The 20,462-nt window shown below is 42.1% G+C and overlaps 2 protein-coding genes across 2 annotated transcripts in view; one reads left to right on the top strand and one right to left on the bottom strand.

Annotated features, from left to right (window-relative positions):
- Positions 1 to 25: 25 nt before the first annotated feature.
- On the top strand, positions 26 to 5,825 carry LOC308152020 (BUB3-interacting and GLEBS motif-containing protein ZNF207-like). The gene is made up of 12 exons (XM_080524926.1): positions 26 to 156; positions 485 to 611; positions 772 to 910; positions 1,119 to 1,301; positions 1,490 to 1,565; positions 1,670 to 1,740; positions 2,321 to 2,484; positions 2,816 to 2,902; positions 3,472 to 3,735; positions 3,932 to 4,070; positions 5,292 to 5,476; positions 5,711 to 5,825. Exons 1-11 carry the CDS (start codon positions 116 to 118, stop codon positions 5,450 to 5,452), a joined length of 1,452 nt encoding a protein of 483 aa, XP_080381052.1. The 5' UTR covers positions 26 to 115; the 3' UTR covers positions 5,453 to 5,476; positions 5,711 to 5,825.
- Positions 5,826 to 18,167: 12,342 nt separating this feature from the next.
- Positions 18,168 to 20,462, bottom strand: part of gsg1l (gsg1-like) — a gene marked incomplete at both ends in the record, with an annotated part of 19,947 nt that continues 17,652 nt past the window's right edge. Inside the window, one exon of the mRNA XM_080524088.1 lies at positions 18,168 to 18,510. Coding sequence (XP_080380214.1) covers positions 18,168 to 18,510 — 343 coding nt within the window. The remainder of the gene's footprint in view (positions 18,511 to 20,462) is intronic.

The following is a 20,462-nucleotide window of genomic DNA, read 5'->3' as shown; positions in this document are numbered from 1 at the left end:
ATTGGTGTGTCTGATGACGCCATCCTCTCCTCTGCTCTGTCAGTCATCTGTTGTTTTGCATTTCTCGCTTTACATTACATTTTAATTTTAGTCTTTACAACTGAACAGGACAAACATGGGCAGAAAGAAGAAAAAGCTCATGAAGCCTTGGTGCTGGTATCCTTTTGCCAATCATTCGCGATCTAGTAGTAGCTATGCTATGCATAGGTAGTGTTTATATCATACTTACTTACTGTAGCTTTTGTTGCTCTGGGTTGCATTTAACTAGTCGGTGCCAGTCAGTTGTTGAAAATTAGCCTATCTGAATGTCAATAGTAATAAATATGATGTTCATATATCCGCTTGTGTTAACCTTAGTTGTGTGCGGACCAATTTCCCAAGAAATGTAGATGCTTTGCATGTTAGTGAAAAATGTGCACTGAAATCTTGGACTACCAGTGGCCTACTACATATCTGTTATCAATTTCTTGAACCATTAATACAGGTATTGCAATAGAGATTTCGACGATGAAAAGATTCTCATTCAACACCAGAAGGCTAAACACTTCAAATGTCACATATGCCACAAGAAACTATACACAGGACCTGGGTTAGCCATCCACTGTATGCAGGTAAGGACACAGACATGGGTTACTACAGTCACTACATGTTTGCCAGGATAATAGTATTTTTAAAATATATTGTTCTTCCTCCTATGTGTCACTTTGGGATTTTTCCACTGGGGTAGAATGTTGCCTTGAGCTTGCTGATGTTCAGTAAATTGTTTCATAGGTACATAAAGAAACTATTGATGGCGTCCCCAATGCAATACCTGGAAGAACAGATATTGAGTTGGAAATCTACGGCATGGAGGGTATTCCAGAGAAAGACATGGAGGAGAGAAGAAGGGTACTTGTGCAGAAAACCCAAGGTAAAATGATAGATGGTGCTTCCACAATAAGTGGCGTGATCTTGCTTGTTATCTGCTAGCACAAAGCACATAGTGTCATATTTGCCTTTGGATAGTGGGATTGGGTGACAGCAGCAAGACTGTTGGGGTGCACACTCTCAAGGAACTCTTAATTATTCACACTCGTGATTCTTCCAATTTGGTGTTGAATATTGATTTGTGATGGCAGATGGCCAGAAGAAGAAGCAGAATAACCAGGAAGACTCTGATGAGTTTGAGGAGGATGAGGAGGCGGGACCTTCCTTCCAGCAGCCAGCTGTCTGTCCCCAGACAGGCTACATGCCCCCTATGACCCAGCCTGGAATGTCCCCTGTCCCCTCCTTACAGGGGATGCCTCCAGGGAACTACTCAGGTTGGTGATGGTGTACTGTAGCCGGCATGCACTTATGAGCGGTCTGGTTTCTGACATAGTAAAGAGTCATGCTCACAGATCCTTAGGGGATCTTATGTGAGAACTTGATACATGGCAGAATGGCTAAAAACATCTCTCGGTCAACTACGATTGCATTCCCAATCCCACGTGATTTGCCCTCTACACAGGAATGCCCCCTATGATGTCAGGTGTGCGGCCCATGATGCCAGGGATGCCCCCGGGCATGGCAGGCATGCCCCCAGGGTAAGTGTTCATTACCCCTGTGTTCAGGTTCAACATTACTGTCTAGAACGGTCATTTTACCATGAACTCTTCTGATGTGTTGTTCTCTCCTTCTGGCTTATCAGCATGATGCCAATGGGTGGGATGATGCCCCCAGGACCAGGGATGCCCCCAATGATGCAAGGCATGCCACCAGGTAAGGCCTCAACCTAGTAGCTCTGTACGAACTATGCTACTTTGGAGCCATCCTGCCTGATTCCACATGTTGCCACATGTTTGGTACAGTGGCCATCAGGATGATCATGAGCACTCTAACAGGGCTAAATCATATAATAATAATAATAATAATAATAATAATAATAATAATAATACATTACATACATTCAATAATACATTAGACTTAAATAGCGCTTTTCTAGACACTCAAAGACGCTTTACAAACTGAAAAGATCGAGTAGTAAAATAAAAAGAAACAAAAATAAATAAATAAAAGAAAGTATAGGGGTCTAATACATTTTTAAATGACTAAATCTAAATCTAAGTGTCTTTGTAGGACAATCTACTCTGTATACTGCAAGTATATCTAGATTTCGTGCAGAGAAGCGGCGAAAACAAGCAACGCCAGCGTCCTCTCTTGACCGGCATTTTTTGAAAAGTGAAAAGTCTTACGATGTATGTAGTATCTACAGCTGTATGTAGATTTATATATATTATAAATCATATAATATACAAATGTTAACAAGCCTTAATGAATGACCTCACATTGTGTCTTCCAGGTATGCCTCCCCCAATGGGCCACCGGCCAGGTATGCCCCCCCACATGACTCAGGCCCCCCCTGCCACTGCCCCGGGTCTGCTCACCAGACCAGCCCTGCCTGCAGCCACCGCCCCGTCAGCCCAACCTGCCGTCACCAAACCTCTGTTCCCCAGCGCAGGACAGGTAACGCCACAGCGGCACCCACCAACAGTCCTGTTGACCTGCTCCACCCTCGCCACTTCCTCTAAGGCACTTCCTGCCAGGGCCGTATGCAATTCAATTCTCTGTCAGGAAAGCATCCACTACAGTAGATCGTGACAAAACTCTGTTGACTTGGGGGCTTTTGCTGTCTTTTTTTGTAAACCTTGAATTTAACTCTACAGATACTCTACATGTGGACTAGACACGATAACAGGATGCGACGTTAATGAGCCCTGGTAGGCTTCTACACCTGACTCTCTCACAGCAGGGTATTGTCATTCTTTTGACTCTCTGCTCTTTCCCTGTGCTGCAGATGGGGACTGGTGTTCCAAGTACAAGTACAGGCTCCTCAAGTGTAGACTCCGCCTCCTCTAAAGCTCTGTTCCCTAGCACGGCACAAGTACGCAGCTGCCTGCCTGCCCACTTTGTGAAACTAGAGCTTCACAAATGCACTGATGGCATGCAGCAGGGGAAAAAAAACAAGCTTAATTTTGCTTTAAGTGATGTAGACAGGTGTTGCATTTCAAAAACAGTGAAGCAACTGTCAATCTTAAGTGTTGTTTGCGTATTATCTTAGATCAGATGATTTTATTTATTGCAGTGATCAGTACTGTAGTTTGTGTAGATTAAAAGCTACTGTACTGTACATGCCATTTTTTTCCATTTGAAATCTTTGTTTTTTATATGCATTTAGATTACACACGCCCTATGATATATAGATACAATTCAGAATTGTGTGGTGATGGCTTTTTTTAAAAATTATATTGCACAACCGGCGCAAGGCAGGAAACAACACTTTTTCTTTTTTCTTTAGCAGGCTTTACACAGTGTACCTTCATTTTATAGCCCAAGAAACAACAATCAGGACAATAAATGCTAAACAACGACAAGGACAGCCTTATCAACATGTCTTTGAGTTGTCCCCTTCAGCTCTCTGCTTATTTGGTCTTTCCTCTCTTGTTTCTCCAGAGCCAGCAGGCAGGGTCAGGGTCGGGGTCAGGGTCGGGGTCAGGGTCAGGGTTGGTGGGCTCAGACTTCCCACCCCTCAGTACCCCCGCCACCTCCTCAGACCCCTCCAAGCCCACATTCCCAGCTTACACCCAGGCCACAGCCTCAGTGGCTAGCCCCAGTACAGTATCTAAACCTCCTGCCACTGTTACAAGTAAGCCTGCCACCCTCACCACCACCAGTGCAACCAGTAAGTTGATCCACCCTGATGAGGATGTCTCACTGGTAAGTGTCCAAGACAAGCATTTTTTACTTTTCAAAAGTAAGTGATAATGTCACTAGTAATTCCTGCAATCATTATTTTGACTCTAAGTGTTATTTATCGTCATGCTGTGAATTAAATGTTAAAAATGTGGTCTGTATAATTGTTTTTGTCATTAATATTCTTCTTTTTTGTCTTCCCTCTCTTCATGTGTGGTAGGAGGAGAGACGGGCTCGGTTGCCCCGGTACCAGCTCAATGTCCCCCGGCCGGGGCAGGTGCATGTAGCCTCCCCACCAGTGGGGCCGATGGGGGGCATGATGCCCCCCCAGCAACCTGGCTTGAGACATCCTATGCATGGTACGCCGTTGCCTCTGTGTTCTTAGGCCCAATCCCATTTCTTATTTTTACTTCTACCCCTCGTTTTTGAGTGCCACTCGCTTTTCGGCTTGCCTTGAGTCACAAGGGGTAGTGGTTGAAATCTTCCCCCTTGAAATGGGATACCCCTTCAAGACCCTGATACGTCATCAGTAGCATCATAGATACGTTTCACGCTATCAATCGATCAAACAAGTCATCAAATAAAAAATAACAATGCTTCATTACCAGGCCAGTTCATGACAGAATAGAGGTGCTCTGAAGGCTAGCAACCCGTGCTCCTACCCTGCCAGTCTGCACTGATATTAGAGCATTAGTAACAAGTGCAACAACTTCGCTGCTGGACTTTAGTTAAATTCCGGGCGCAAATGCCATCAAAGGGTGGAAATGCAACATGGAAATATGTCAAAATGCAGGACTGTCATGTACAAATCAGCGTTAAAACAATGTTGTAGCGTTAGCTAGCTAGTTAGAGACATCAGCGTAGGCCTACTAGCGATTTTTTTGTTATGTTTGTTATAAAGAAAATGTCTATAATACATTGAAATGACATTAAACTAAGATAATATGATAGTTATCATCATTTTAAAATCATTATTAACGAAGAAAATAAATATATATATATATATATTTTGTTGCTTGTGCGTTCGCTACTATCATGCTGATGATTCGCAAGGCATTCTTTGAAATGTCGGTCCGGATAACACTCCGTTTGGAGTGTGCCTCTGAAAAAACTCAGTTTGGAGGGCCATGTAACCCTACCACTTCGCCCTACCCCCGGCTCCTACCCCTCCATCAATCGGGTCAATCGGGACGTGTGATATATAAACGTGTGATATATATAGATGTGTGATATATATAGACATGTGATATATAGACATGTGATATATAGACATGTGATATACTGTATAGATATGTGATATATAGACGTGTGATACATAGACATGTGATATATAGACATGTGATACATAGACGTGTGATATATAGACGTGTGATATATAGACATGTGATATATAGATGTGTGATATATAGATGTGTGATATATAGATGTGTGATATATAGACGTGTGATATATAGACATGTGATATATAGACGTGTGATACATAGACTTGTGATATATAGATGTGTGATATCGGTGTTGATATTTTAGAATCCTGCCAATGTATTGCACGTGAAAACATCCGCCCCCATGTCTCCCTCCAGGCCAGTATGGTGGTCCACCCCAGGGAATGCCAGGCTTCATGCCTGGAGGGGTGCCTCCGTACGGGCAGGGCCCCCTGATGGTTCCCCCTTACCAGGGAGGACCTCCACGGCAGCCCATGGGCATGAGGCCCCCCGTCATGTCTCCTGGAGGTCGCTACTGAAGCCCAGCCACCTCTCTTCTATAGGTTTGGAGATTACACCCTTTTCACATCTCGTGGTCTGCTAGTAGCCAAACCAGTACTGGTAATATATATTCTACTTGTGCTAAGAGACATTAAAAAACAAAAACAAATATAGAAACATTGCAACGCATGGGTCATTAACTGTATGTTTAAGCTGTGTGTAACCTTTTAACTTAGACTAAAAACTGTTGTTGCAAATTATACAGTTGTGGCTTTTTCTTCTCATGTTTCATTTAGGTTTGTAGAAGTTTAGTAAAAAAACAAACAAACAAAAAAAAAATGTTTTGGAGGCGCTGGAGTTACATGGGCAGTACCCTCCTTTATCAAGGCAAGTTTTTGTACATATATTATCCATTGTACTAAAAGAGTGAGGCCTTCACAGCATATTTATGTGCTGTTGGACTTTGTGTCCCCAACATTGTTTGGTGAGGGCTTCCATTTTTTTGTCTGCTCCTTTACCTTTGTTGAGCGATGCTTCATCTTGAATCACTTTAATGACTTATGTGAATACTTTATGTAATGTTGTACAATTGTATTGTAATAAAATGTGCAGAAACTATGTTCTCATGTTCTTTCATGAGCGGGGGAAAGCTACACCTCACACCAGGTTTGTACTGTAGTTCTTAACATGACTGTATTGATGACCTTGAGGGTTTCTGGAGTAAAATGACTTGAGGACATCTAAACTTGTGTAGCTTAACTTGAAGGTGACACTGGCTATGGTGCTAAAACGCAGATTTCTCTCCTCCCTGTAGCAATGCCATGGGGGACTGGCAGAGGCCCTCTCTGTCTCAGTCTAGCCCTGTTTCAGCCTGAGGCAAGTCTGATCCTTTTCTGTCTTTTCATTTACACCAGGGGCCCTCACAGCTTCCTACCGTAGCTGTTGGATCTTCAGGTCCCCAAACTTGCAGCAAGTTTGGTGAAGGCCCTTGTTTTGTTCACTTTAGGCACCAAACTCCTCAGGCATATGTGACAGGGTCTGGTGAAAAAGTCCTCAAGTAGGGCATTTTTCAGTTTTTCAGTTTTTCACTTTTCACATCAACATGCTAAAACACAACTACACATAATTACATGATCACACAATCCTTGCTTTTGAACACATCCTAAAATGTAAGTTTGTTTACAAGCCATATATCACTCACCCAGTAGCCTACGGCAGATGACACAGTGAATCCAATTCACAAACTATAAGTATTTATTTTAGTGATCCTAAAACTGTTGTTTGTTATATCGAGTGGACTCTTCAACACTTTTGTAATATGAAAAATAAACAGGAAAACACATCTGACATGCAGCCCTTTTCACCAGACCATGTCGCATATTGTCACTTATGTTTGTAATGCCCAATTTAACCAGTAATCACATTTAATTGATGGTGCACTTAGAGAAGTGTTATTTTGCATTACTAGATTGGTATGCACGCATGGTACTGTGGATGTTTGTTTGTGTATGTTTTCATCTGATGTCAGCCAACACCCAGAGCCTACCCAATGGACAGCTGAATTAAACCCAATCAGGGTGCCATAGAACTTCTAGTCATCTCATAGAACGGTGTAGTTATCAAGAGCTACAGGTACGTAACTATGACAGCTACTGTAGCAGTGTAGGTGAGAGGTTTATGATTAATTAGAGTGTTTACTAATTAGTGGAACAGCTTGGTGTGTGCTGTTTAATCCTGTTTGTTTCCATCAGCTGTTGCCGCAGCATTTCTTCACTTGCTTTTTATCTGGTAATCAAGGAGAACCCCTGCCAATGACAGGTTAGTTGATACTGTAAGTACAGTACCAGACGTTTGCTCCGATGCGTTTATGTGCACAGGTAATAGGGTGGGGGTGTGTTACATATGTTTGTCTTTCTTTCACTCGTACAAGCTTGATGTTTTTCCTCCTAATTCTCTGTCACTGGAATATCTGTTCAGCTACAGATGGATCAGGTTTTGGTCATAACCGTTCAGTGCCTGGGATCATTCTTTCTGGGAGTAAAGGACTCCAGTGTTCATTAGAAAGTACAAGATCATGTGACATGCCACATTTTTTTCCTAATTATGTTTTGGGTATGCGGTAATTATGTTTATTTCAGAATGAATTAGATTTGTAACATTGTGTTGTACGCTAAAATTGATTTACCGATATTTTATATTTTAAGCGTTCTGTTTATGTCTGTTTAGTTGTTGTTGCTTTTTGATTGATTGTAGATTTGAAATGTATCCGGAGTATGAAGAGATTATCCCAAAGAATAATAGAAATAATGAATGGAGTGGAGGACAAATGATCCTTCAATATATTAGCACTGATACAGGCCAATGTACTCTATATTCATTTTAATCTGTGTAATATGCTGTCTAATTCTTTGAGGCTTCTTTTCTGTAAGACTATTCATATATTATTAAGACTTCTATATTTATGACTTTCATAAAATGCTGAATTGTTAACTGTTCACATAGTAGTGGGTGGTTTATAATTTCAAACTGAATGTACTATGTGAAGCTTGCTAATCTAGAATGTGACCTGCAAGATGAAGACTGCTGCTAGACACCATGGACTGAATGTGCTTTATATTGTGCTCTGAAGAGAAGTTCTTTGATAAAATACCTCACCAGTGTTTTAATTTTGTTCTTGGGATCTTCCGTCTATATGGAAAGAAAATATCCAGTTTTCCCCTTTGTGCTTATGGGTAGATTGTTGTAACTTCTTAAAGGAGGAGACCGCAATAGATGGGTAGAGTTAGGGAACAGTAGTGTCTTTACTTATTTTAGCTGAATGCACTTGTAAGTAGCTCTGGTGTCTGCTAAATGACATGAATGTAAATGTTACTGACACCATAGCATTCACATATACTCCAATTGATTTGGGTTCATCCATGCCAGAAATCCTCATTGAATAGGTCCTACTGACCCTGTCACAATGGGCATTAGCTTTCTAATGGTTCAAGGTTGCCTTCAAAGCCACTTTTGAGGTGAATTGTGATTTCCTCAAAATGAAGTGCAGTTCGTGCGACATGCATAGGGTGGCGGCAAAGCCTGTTTAGTTTCGTTTGAGTCGCTCAGCGCGCTGTACTGTGTGTTTACCCAGTAACATCCATAAAGCTGAAGTTTATGACAGTGTTTTTGTTGTACTATGTAGTTCATAAAGTACTAGAAGAAAACACTTTCTGAAGAAGCTCAGCAGCAGCATCTGGTGAACGACTATAACAGAGACTTGAAGCCAGTCATATGCTCACAGCTCTTCTCCTGGGTGGAAACAGATAGCACTCATTTCTCTGTCCCAGCTGTTGACAGCTTGGTAAAAATCATCAGTCTGACATTAGGTAGCGCAGAGGGAATATTACTGGGAAACACAAGCTGATGTTTAGATCTTCTCTGAGGAAAGGAGACTGACATGTCATACAGCACAGAGGCCCACGGGAGGTAACAGCCTAGTACAGATAAATCTGCTCTGTTGGAAGGTCTGACAACACTTCAGTGTTTTACTTGTTTACACTGATAACATTCATGAATAAATCACGATTAATTCTTATACCTGTACAAGCTTCAAATACATAATTCATAACAGTAGGTTAATGTTTTTTGAGTGCTAGATTTGTTGATGCAATTTGGACAATGCTGTAATACCCATGAAGGAATAGCCACCATTAACACAATAAAAACAATGGGAGTGATGGAGAACAAAAAAAAAACATTTGTTGTCAAATCAACTAAAAGTAACTACCAACCAATCAGAGAGTTGCTCTGAGGTGATTTTGTTCCCCACTTACTCCCATTTCTCAGGCTCGTAGACTACTTTCAATGGAAGGAATCATCTGACTTGAAGTTGCAAAATTAAACTAGTGAACTCTAGTATCTACACTACTTAAAGGATTCAGTTGTAGATATTAATTATTACATTTTTGTGTGTGAATTCATGTAGAAGGTACAGACACTTATTTTGGCAAGGTTTTGATAAACCTACTTACCGTTATCACTATACTGGGAGCTTTACAGTTTCTAAAAACATGTATTTTAGCGATTTTGGACCATTTGTTTTACCCCTATTATTTGTAGACTGATGAGGGTATCACTGGTGCTCAGTATGTTTCTCAAAACCAAGCCAAATCGCAAAATAGGTGTCTCTCCCCTTCTTCAACATGCCTTACCTTGAACTGTATTGATAACCGGGATGTTATTACTCAGCTGCATGTGGTTACTGCAGATAAGATTCATAGACAAGTAATTGGATTTCCATGAATAGAGACCAATTCCATCCTAAAAGCAGCCTCCTGTCGCCTCAGTGCCGTGGCTGGGTAGGGCCCCTCTGTTGGGGGTTGAGGTGTGTGCCCTGCTGTAGCCTGGGTAATTGAGCAGTAATTAAAATGGAGTCGTGATGTGGGAGGCAGTCATTACCCTGGGCAATATGGTGGGGCAGCTGCTGTCTCAGCTGAAGGGATGGCAGATTTCGGAGAAGCAAACAAACAAATAATAATAGCGATCAAAGGCACATACTGTACACACACACACACACACACACACACACACACACACACACACACACACACACACACACAAACCAGACCACCATCAGAAAGGTTCAAAAGAAAGTACTCACACCCACATACAGTAGAGCCACCCATCAACACATACAAGCATAATCACACACACGCACACGCGCATACACTCACACACGCACACGCGCATACACACACACACACACACACACACACACAGAGTTGCCCAGCGAGCCTCCAAAGACGCTCAATACAATGTGCTGGGTTTGTTTGGCCTCAGACCGCTCAGAGCAACAGGCCTAATGAGAATGACTGGGTTGGGTTGGCGCTCTCAGCTGCTCCATTGATTATTTGGTTCTGAGGGGACTGTTTTATTCATCAACACCACCCCTTTCAGACTCCGCCGGTTTTGATTAATACTAATCAAACACACACATATTTTGTTTACTCAGTTGAGGAATACATCTGCAGCACAGGGAGCGTGGTTGTTTTGGTCCATTTGATCTTTGTAAGTTACGGTAGTGCAATTGCTATGCAGAAAATTGGAAAATATGTCAATGTCGAGCTTGAGCAAGTTTCACCTTGTAAAATGTGGATTTAGATGAACCTTTAGTTATTATATTGTGAGAAGAACTTAATAATCTGGCTAATGATTGCATCTGGAATAGGACCCAGTATACTTCTTGGTCGATAGGTCGATCTGACTTTTACACGAATGTCTGCAGTACATCTGCATGATGTACCATTTCTACCACATGCATCTATGAATCTTTCATATATATAGACACTTTAGACTGCAACCAACACTTAAAACATCTAAGGATCTCTCCTCTCCCTCTGATGCAACCCAAGTGTAATAGTCCACTAAAGGGGTCAAATGCTTCAAGATCAAATACTGGACCAAAGCAGTACTCACTTCTAACGCAGTACTCACCCTGGGTCAATATGAACTGCAATAAACTATACATATTTAATAGGTATTGATTAAGGTCACAATGGGAGATTGGAGCCTAAATCAATGTATGAGTCAGTCCTCTATGAACCAAATCCATATTTCATATGCTTGCGTAGAACTGACTTCCACGTCAATCATTGATTGATGTCAGTGGTAGATTTGGTTCAATATCGGAGGTTTGAAGATATGTCCGTCATTGACTTGTTTCTGCTTTGTGTGGTGTCTGGGTATGTGCATTTTGTGTCTGTGTGTGTAAGTGAGATTGTGTGTGTTGGTGGGTAGCTGTATTTGTGTGTGTGTGTGATTGTGCGTGTGCGTGTATGTGTGTGCGCTGACAGAATCCATTTCAGGGTCTGACATAGCATAGCTCCACAAGCTGGAACAATGCGAGACACAGGAGAGAAGAGACCCCCTCCACTCTCAGGGCGAAGATGTTTTGTTTACTTGTTGGAAACACCCTAACAGAGGCATAATACTGAGATATTTATGAACCCCTGGGATGTCTGTGACAAGGCATTGTAATGCCAAAGCCCCCCCTCCCCCACATACTCTGAAATGCTACTGTGTTAAACCGAAGGAGGACACAAATCAGTGTGACACATGAAAATTGTCCCCCAGGGTACATCCCTGAACTTGGTTTTAAAGGGAGGTGATATACAACTCTCTGCCTTCCAATAAAACCGTCCTGTGCGGAAAGACGTCTTAGATAAATAACAAAGTAACAGAAGTCTTATAAAAGGCAGCACTTTTAATAAGGAGCTCGGACCTTGGGGTGTTTGACAGGGTGTCACTTGGTTCCAGTCTCAGGATTATCCTATAGGATGAGGCGAGAAGTATTTCCGATACTATTCCACGTAATTTCAGAGAAAGATGATGAAGATGTCACATACTTTATGATTTCTGTTTGCAAACTTGTTTGCTGTTTGTCCAAGAAGCCTAACACCATGTGCCAAGACCAAACACGTCAGTTTACAAATAATTGCAGGGTCCTCACTTTGACAGGAAATTAAATATACAGTTTGCACCTTTAAATCAGTATGATCCATCTGGGTATTTGTTAGCATCAGGAACTGAACCCATCAGAAACCGAATATGCTCTGGTCCATTTAGAAGATGAACCCATCTGATTGGCCTGTCTGTCTTACTTTAGGACTCTAACTAGCCCCCCTAATAAGCAGTGATCACAGGGAGAATGGGCGTCACGGTAAGCACTCAAAGAGAGACCCCCTCCATAATTATCCAATGACAGAGGAGCTTGCGTCAGTTACAATGTAAAGAGAAAGGGGCTGTAATAGAGGTTCTATTACTTGGGAAGGGGTCAGTGGGACTCGGGAAAGGTTCAATTCATAAGGATAAAGATATCGATCGCTGTGCTCTCATGCTGGAAATGAAAGTAGATTAGTATAAATGTTTCCTCGTCCCTTAGTTATACAGAAAACCCATTTCCCTTTTTTTTTTTTATATAGTCGAATGAACGTCACATCTCTAATTTGTTTATGTTTCTAATGATGCTGAAACACTTAGTGATGGAAATGAAAAGCCTCCGCAGTTAGATAGTATAGAATCCATCCCTCCATCCCTCCCTCTATGCAGTTTGATGGATTAATGCTCTTGTCCTTTTCATTCCTACAGTGTCCTTGAAAGAGCAGCTAAGACAGTGGGGCTGTGCACTTGAGCTAAGAGCATTGGAGGGAAGACACACATACCATAGTCAGGGGTACTCAAAGTTCTCTATACATTTCCAACCACGTAAGCCGTAAGGCATTGCTGTTTGGGGACTTCCCAAGGGTTAGTAGTAACATATACATTTACAACCAGTTTTTTGACCACCCATTTGAACAATAATCGAGAAGGATTCTCATTAACCGTAGGAGGAAAAATGTGTCCAATAACCGACAAAAACAGTACTTCTTGAATTGACTTATTCGGTGACTATACATGAATAATAAAAGATGTAAAGATGGAGACGTACAGTATGTCTCTATGTTCTGACACTATTAGCTGGACATCAGTGGGGTACGGATGCATCAATACTTATGTCTTCAGAGACATCTGTCACAAAGTTGCAGCGAAAACTGTCATTCCAATTTGATACAGGAGACAGTCCTATTTGCCCTCAAATCTCTTATCTTTGACAGCACCTGGTTAGCTCTTAATCAGGCCCTGAAAGCGGGAACAGATCAATCCGAGTGAACATGCATCTAACAGATCTGCAAGCCCCTGAGGGAAAGTCGATAACAGTCCCTTTCAGATTCCTAGAAGCCTCCTGCTGTCATACAACTGAGACCAAAACAAACAGAGCAGGATGCTCATGTGACTAACTCTTTGATTGGTAAGTCTTTTTGAATTACTATGTGTGTGTGTGCATGCGTGTGTGCGTGCATGCATACATGTGTGCGTGCCTACAGTCTGTACGTGTGTGCACATAATGTGTAAATGGGGGTGGATAGGGGGTGCCTTACTCTGCAAATCTTCCTTGTTATAGATCATCATAAACCTCCGGTCTCCATTAGCAGTGGTCAGTGCTGCTCTGAGACAAAAGCTTCAATGCTCAGCTAATCCTCCAGTTCTGCATCTCCAGCTGCCATTAGGGCTCAAAGAGCGTCCATTCATCACATCCTCTAGCGACAGCCATTATGGATCAATAGCAGTCTATTTGTCACATTTGTAAGTGATATACAGGAAAATAATCCATACAGTTAGATAAGAATGGTCCCATAAAGGATGTGTGAAGCCCTCTGCAGGAGAGGTCACCGCAATGTCACAAAAGGTGGACTGCAAATGTACTTTGTCAGCTGAGTAATAGACCCCTGCACTGCACAGATACTGTACGTAGTAAAATCCAAATAGATGAGAAATTGTAACTCAGGTTTGACTGTATACAGTTGAAGATGCTGTATATCATAATATCAGGCTTTTATAAAATGCAGCATGATGAAAAAGTGTTGTAGAGTACTTGATGGTAACATACTGTACACATCCTTTCAGATTCATGATTACAAATGAAAGGAAATGAAGAGTGGGAGAGCTTTAAGACAATGGTGACCAGCTGGTGAGAAATCCAGATTTTATGTGTGCTATAAAACACCCACAATAAAAAATAAAAATAAACATTCATTGTAGGCTATAATCATTGTATTAAACATCTTCCTCAAGTGAAGATTTAATCTTAATGGGATCCCACAGGGCACAGACATCAGTACAACCACGTATATGACTTATGACTATAGTACACAGTCATGTCACTGCACTGTAAACCCTGCTTATCAACTAAAGGTTCTGCCAGGGGTAAGGCAGAGGTGGCTAGTCTGTACAGTATGCTAACATGCTACGATACGTAGCCAACCCAACCAGAGCGATCTATTGAGCCTGGGAGCAGATTCATTAGTTAGTGATGATATATCCTAGATTAATCACCAACCACAACATGATGAATAACCTGCCACCACTTCAGCAGACTGAACATGCCCCCCCCCCCCCCCATTACAACCTCATAAAGAGGAATGGAATTGAATAACCTTGCACAAGATGGCTGTCGTCTCAGTGAAATGCTCAAGGTGAGAAGTCTCTAATTGCGTGTGCATTATCTAAGACAAAAACTAGGTTTCTGTACAAAAAAAAGAAAAGAAAAGGAGATTGGGATAGTTGTTATTATGGTTGAGTTTGATGTTACTCACAACAAACTTTTACTCTGTTATATTTGGTTTCAATGCAATGCACTATCTTTGAGAAATGCATCATTAATGCACTTATAGTGACTTGATATAAAACATGTATTCATAACAGTTTATACTCATACAGTATTGTGGCCTGTAGCTACATGAATAAAGGCTATAAACAACTAAATGTTTCTTCTTTTTTTTTTTACATAATGTTTTTCTGAGTGGGGCAGTCTCACTCGTATCTTTCTTTTTATTGGATAGAAATAGTTCAGATAGACAGGAAAGTAAGGAGAAGAGGGCATGTCAGCAGGACTGCAATGCACTGGACCACCCTAGGCCACACAGCTAAATGGTTCTGATAGTTAAATCATGCACTAGAGCGCCATTGAGTGTTTTACCTTGTGTTCTTATTATTGTTAATTCATGCTAAACAAGCTCTCAATCTTAATCCATAATATTTTTTTAAGTAGAGTGAAAGTAATTATAAAGGCATCTATAGTCAGTGTTCTTACGTTCACTAGGTTAGACAGTGAGAGAAGAAAAATAAATGCAATGTACGTGATGGACCACTTAAAACACAATCAATCACTCGTTTTGGGCATACTCCCTGTGTGTGTGTGTGTGTGTGTGCCCGTGCCCTCTCCACCTGTATTACGGCAATCCCTACTGTTCAATAAAGAATCTGCGAATGGTTGCCACCATGACAGAGGATAAGAAACATACTTTCCTTGAGTCTGCGCATTCTCTGCTGCAATTTAGTATTCACACCCCTATCCTCCTACTCTATTACAGCAGAGTGAGGGGGTGGGGGGTGGGGGGCAGGACATAATAAGAATCTGTGAGAGTGTGCGAGAGCAGAGTGTGTATGAATCAGTCTGACATTCCCATTAGCTTGCAAGTCTAGGGCCTGTGTGAGTTGGGTCACCCCACAGCATTGTGAAGGGGGCTGTGCTCTTTACTATGGTATTACTATGGTATTACCACAAATGTGCTTTTCAAACTCTGACCCTGTCACCCAGCCCCAAACCCCTAGCGTTCCTCTCTTTGCCAACATGGATCCTATGGGAGAGAAAGCATAGTTACAATGGGCTGTATCTCTTTCTCTTTCCTCACCCGTTGTTTTTGTTTGGGAAAATATCATGCACAATTTCCATTTCAATCACTCTCTAATTCCCCTAGATGGATGACTCTGGGTTATTTACCCACCGTAAATTAATGAACCAGAAGGTGCGAGGGAGAGAGCACTGGGGAGACAAAGCGGGTGGCCGTTACAGTAATTGTGAACCCTAACAGCTTTTACTGTCCGCAGTGTAAACAACGTAATGGTAGAGTGTCTACCCATGTGGTTCTTAATAACATAATCATAGTAAATAAATAGTGCATCTAGTACCCACTTCATTTGACACATCCCAACTGGGCTACTATAGCTATATACTGTATACTAAAATCAGATGTCTGAACTCTTCTTTTACTGTCATCATGTCTGCACTCTTTCATTTCTGTGGTACAAGCAGTATGCTTGCAGTAGCTTTAGTCTGGTCTTGACTGTCTGGTATGACTAGCATTAGCCATAGCTGTGACATCAATCAGGTGTAATTGAAGTGCCTGGTCGGTCCAGTAGGGAATCTGCGTCATATGCAATCTTAACTGATCCAGCACTCGTCCGACACACAGTTTTATGACTTACAGTAAATATTCTTTGAATTAAGAGCCTCATAAATTCTCTGTTTCCCTTTTTATAAAAAAAAAATTGCACTACTACCGTACATAGTAGAACTGCTCCCCAACACTGCTAGGCCTACAAGCTCAGGTAAACCCTTTCTAATATGTATGTTTTGACAGCAAATAACACTTTTGAAACAATTAAATATTAAATATTGCCCAATGAAAAGACAAGAAACAGGGTTGTATATACATAAATATATAAGTAATATAAGTACATTCAAACAAATATTTTGTCAATTTTCATTTGTCACCAGTGTGTTTACATCAGTAAATGACCCCCAAAATGTATGACTGAAAATATGCTTTTGCCACTAATCATTGCTTTACGACCAGGGGTTAAATTGGAGTGTTGGAGTGGTGATGGAACTCTTATTCAGAATGCCATTGGCAGAGATCCCTTCTGAGGGGCTGACATTTTTACGTTCGGCTGCTACAATATATCTCCCAGCCAATTTAATCCCTGTTGTTTACAATCCAGCAAGGTTTACACACAAGGTACATAAACAGGCATGGTACATTACACTGTAAGCTTGTGGTGAAAAACCAAACAACAATCTCTTCTTCTGGGAACCAGCTGTGGGGTGCTTGCTTTTGTTCCAACCCAGCACTAACACGCCTGATTCACCTTTTCAGTTTCTCAGTCTAAATCCAACAGTAGTAATGATTATAGTGCTGACGTTGTTTCATCTGTAAAGCTAATTTCCCACGCGGAATGTGTATGATGAGGTGAGTCAGGTGAGTTAGTGCTGCAGTGACACAAAAGCCTGCACACCTTGTGGGTGCCAAGGAGCGAGACTGAAAGACACTGGTCACAATGAACCTAGAGGAGTGACACCACTCAGGCTGTTGAACCTAGAGGAATGACACCACTCAGGCTGTTGAACCTAGAGGAATGACACCACTCAGGCTGTTGCTAATAACAGTGACTAAGAGATGATGTTCTGTTTTGGGCTGCTCACTTACAGAACTGTACAGTACAGCAACACAGAGGGGTAACAATCTCTCTTTTACCTCAGTGAAATCATTGTTTTACCCCCTATAAATAACAAGGCATATTCAAGCAAGAATGGGAACGTACTTAACGCATCCTGTATAATTCCTGAACATAATTTATACTGTAAATCTATACTGTAAGCATACATGTTGTTACAACCTACTGATCGTCTGTCCATTGCTAGGGTACAGATGGAATATAGTAGTTGTGTGGCAGTGTTTAAGGTTCCTATCAAATAATCAGGGATAAGCTCAAAAATAGACATTCAAGAACAGATATCTTTATCGATCTCTGACGAGATAATGACATCTTTTACATCCAAATATAATTTTTCTTTACTGTAACATTCAATGTCATTATGCAAGGGCATGTTTAGGAAGGTTTCGGAAAAGGTCCCTATACCCTCATATACAATATACTGGAAATATCACAATTCTTATACTGAAATATTGATCTAATATACTTTCCTTTCCTCCCTCCTCCCAAATCGAAAAGAAGACCCCTTCATCACAGTTCAAAAGGTCATATATTCAAACTTTTTTATAGTAAATACGTCAATTCCCTTCTTAAGACTCTTTAGATCTTTGTTTACGCTTTTACTCAGGTTTTACAAACGTTTCTTCATCAGTTTCTATTTCCTTCATATCAGTCCTGCAATTATCTATCTGTATGGTCGCTCCTGATAGCAAGGCAGCCCCTGAAGTCTCTGCTTCTTCCAATGTTTGGGAGTGGTAGTTGGCCGGGGTTCTTCATAGTCCCTCCTTCCTTAACACTTGTACCTCCCACTCCCCCACTTCCCCCCCCCCATACCAACAATACCCCTTCCCATTCCTCATTGCCCCTCCCCTTTATGCATGCTCCCTCGTCCCCCTCCCCCTCTCAGCACTGTTCCTCCCCCACTGACTGGGAAGTCTCCCCCAGATCTATAGAGGTAGAGGGTCCTCTCATTTTCCCCCGACCAGGTCCCCCAACGAGCCCCCCTCCAGGTACCCCAGGAACCCCGCCAACGTGCCCTGGGTAGACATCCACAGAGCTGGAGATGGACTGGAGTGAGCGATCCCGGAAGTAGTGGAACGCCTCCTGGTCCAGGAAGTTCTGCTCCTCCCTCAGGCCCTGCTCGAAGAGCTTGCGCTTGTGGCGGAACTCGATGACGGTCTTGGTGTAGGAGTTGAGGGTGGTGACGGACGCAGCCATGCAGCAGGTAAAGGAGCCCCACGCCAGGCTGGAGGGGGGAGGGGGCACGGGGGGGGGGGCAGAAACACCATGTCACTTCCTATCCTGCTTGTATGACAGACAGACAGACAGACAGTCAGACTGAAAAGGTAGACAGACAGACAAAACAGACAAAAAGACTGAAAAGGTAGACAGAAAGATAGACAGACAGACAGAAAGACAGACAGACAGACAAAACAGACAAAAAGACTGAAAAGGTAGACAGAAAGATAGACAGACAGACAGAAAGACAGACAGTCAGACAAAATAGACAAACAGACTGAAAAGGTAGACAGAAAGATAGACAGACAGACAGAAAGACAGACAGTCAGACAAAATAGACAAACAGACTGAAAAGGTAGACAGAAAGATAGACAGACAGACAGAAAGACAGACAGTCAGACAAAATAGACAAACAGACTGAAAAGGTAGACAGAAAGATAGACAGACAGACAGAAAGACAGACAGACAGACAAAACAGACAAAAAGACTGAAAAGGTAGACAGAAAGATAGACAGACAGACAGAAAGACAGACAGTCAGACAAAATAGACAAACAGACTGAAAAGGCAGACAGAAAGACAGACAGACAGATATGATTGGGCTTAGACGTCTTTTATTTACCAACCGGATACTGTAATTCCACCAATGCCAGAGGATCAAACCAGAAAGTATCCAAACAACTAACAGTTTATTCAACCATTCCCCTCCACACATTTAAAAGGTCCCTCTGTCTTATATCGTCAAAGAAAAAAAAAAAGTTGCCCGAAAAAGAAAAGAGAAAGGGTTTGAAATTGGCCAGATGGCGGAAGACAAATTAAGCAATTCTTCCTGGCTCTAATGGCAGAAGCATCTGGGGCAATTCAGCCAATGTAAATACCACTTCCTCCCCATCTCCGCTGATGGTCCATACGCTATCCTCAAGAGCTCTCAACCAGACCCCCCGAAATAACACACATAAATAATAATACGCTGCAAATTACGGAGTGCGTCCGCCACTATGGCTTGAACTGGGAGCCTGGATCATCCGGTGCGCAGAGACATTCTGTATGCTTGTATGAATTCTACTGCATTAATATTGTATATATCACACTCTAATAGTATGATTCACAAACAGGAAAAACAATTGCCGCTTTTTGCCATCGGTGCCAATGTGTTCCAATGCATACCTCGGGCCTGCTTAGGGCTCAGAGCCCGGTGCTTGGAGCCTCGTGAACAAGCCTGTTTTGGAGTTTCCACAACTGGGCTTTCTAATCCCGCCCCGTATAATGACCTCTAGTTTGTTTACATTCTGCAGTTTGTAAGATGGTGAATTCCATGGAGACAACGTGTCAAATCGTCAGGTGTCCTAACAGGTTCTTCACTACCAGTGGCGTAGGGGACGGGCCCGCAAGCAACGCATCGCGGGGGGGCCCCCAGCCTCTAGGGGGCCCCCTAACATTGGACATAATTCACCCATGGAACTATGGGTTGAGAGTATTGTTCCGCACGGACAGTTAAGTGCGTGGTACCCGAGTTGTTTATTCAGTTACTGCTTGAGTGTGTTGTTGACAATCGTTCATGTCCTTCATTAAACGTTTAGCTTTGTCATTTGATACGCCGCCTACGACTCCCGTCTCTCGGCACTACAATACAAACTTTTTTATTAGATTAGAAAAAATTTTAGGCAGCGAGACACAAGACCCTGCAGAAAAATTAGCAAGCGAAAGTACCTCAGTGGTGCGCAAAAACGGCAAGAGCAATATAAAATGTAACAAAATGCAGTGAAACTTCCCAAAATTTAATATTTTCTCACAAACCGACCCAATGCAGCTTCTGCGACTAACGCGGGCAGGGATGCAATTAGCACTCGGTCAGGGACGAACGTCGTGGATGCACCTGTTGCACCGCTGTGGAGGACAGTGTTACTGCAGCTGGCATGCAGGCTGACCCGGCCGAGAGATCGTTTTCAAAACTCAAAATT

The sequence above is a fragment of the Nansenia antarctica genome (genome assembly GCF_963989245.1).
Source record: "Nansenia antarctica genome assembly, chromosome: 2".
Classification (NCBI taxonomy): domain Eukaryota; kingdom Metazoa; phylum Chordata; class Actinopteri; order Argentiniformes; family Microstomatidae; genus Nansenia; species Nansenia antarctica.
The sequence above is the reverse complement of the archived record's forward strand: the minus strand, read 5'-3'. Positions and strand labels throughout refer to the sequence as shown.

Coding starts and splice junctions, on each gene's coding strand:
- LOC308152020 (XM_080524926.1), top strand. CDS start 116: ATGGGCAGAAAGAAGAAAAAGCTCATGAAGCCTTGGTGCTG. Junction 3,736..3,931: donor CTGATGAGGATGTCTCACTG/GTAAGTGTCCAA, acceptor CATGTGTGGTAG/GAGGAGAGACGGGCTCGGTT. Junction 4,071..5,291: donor CTTGAGACATCCTATGCATG/GTACGCCGTTGC, acceptor GTCTCCCTCCAG/GCCAGTATGGTGGTCCACCC.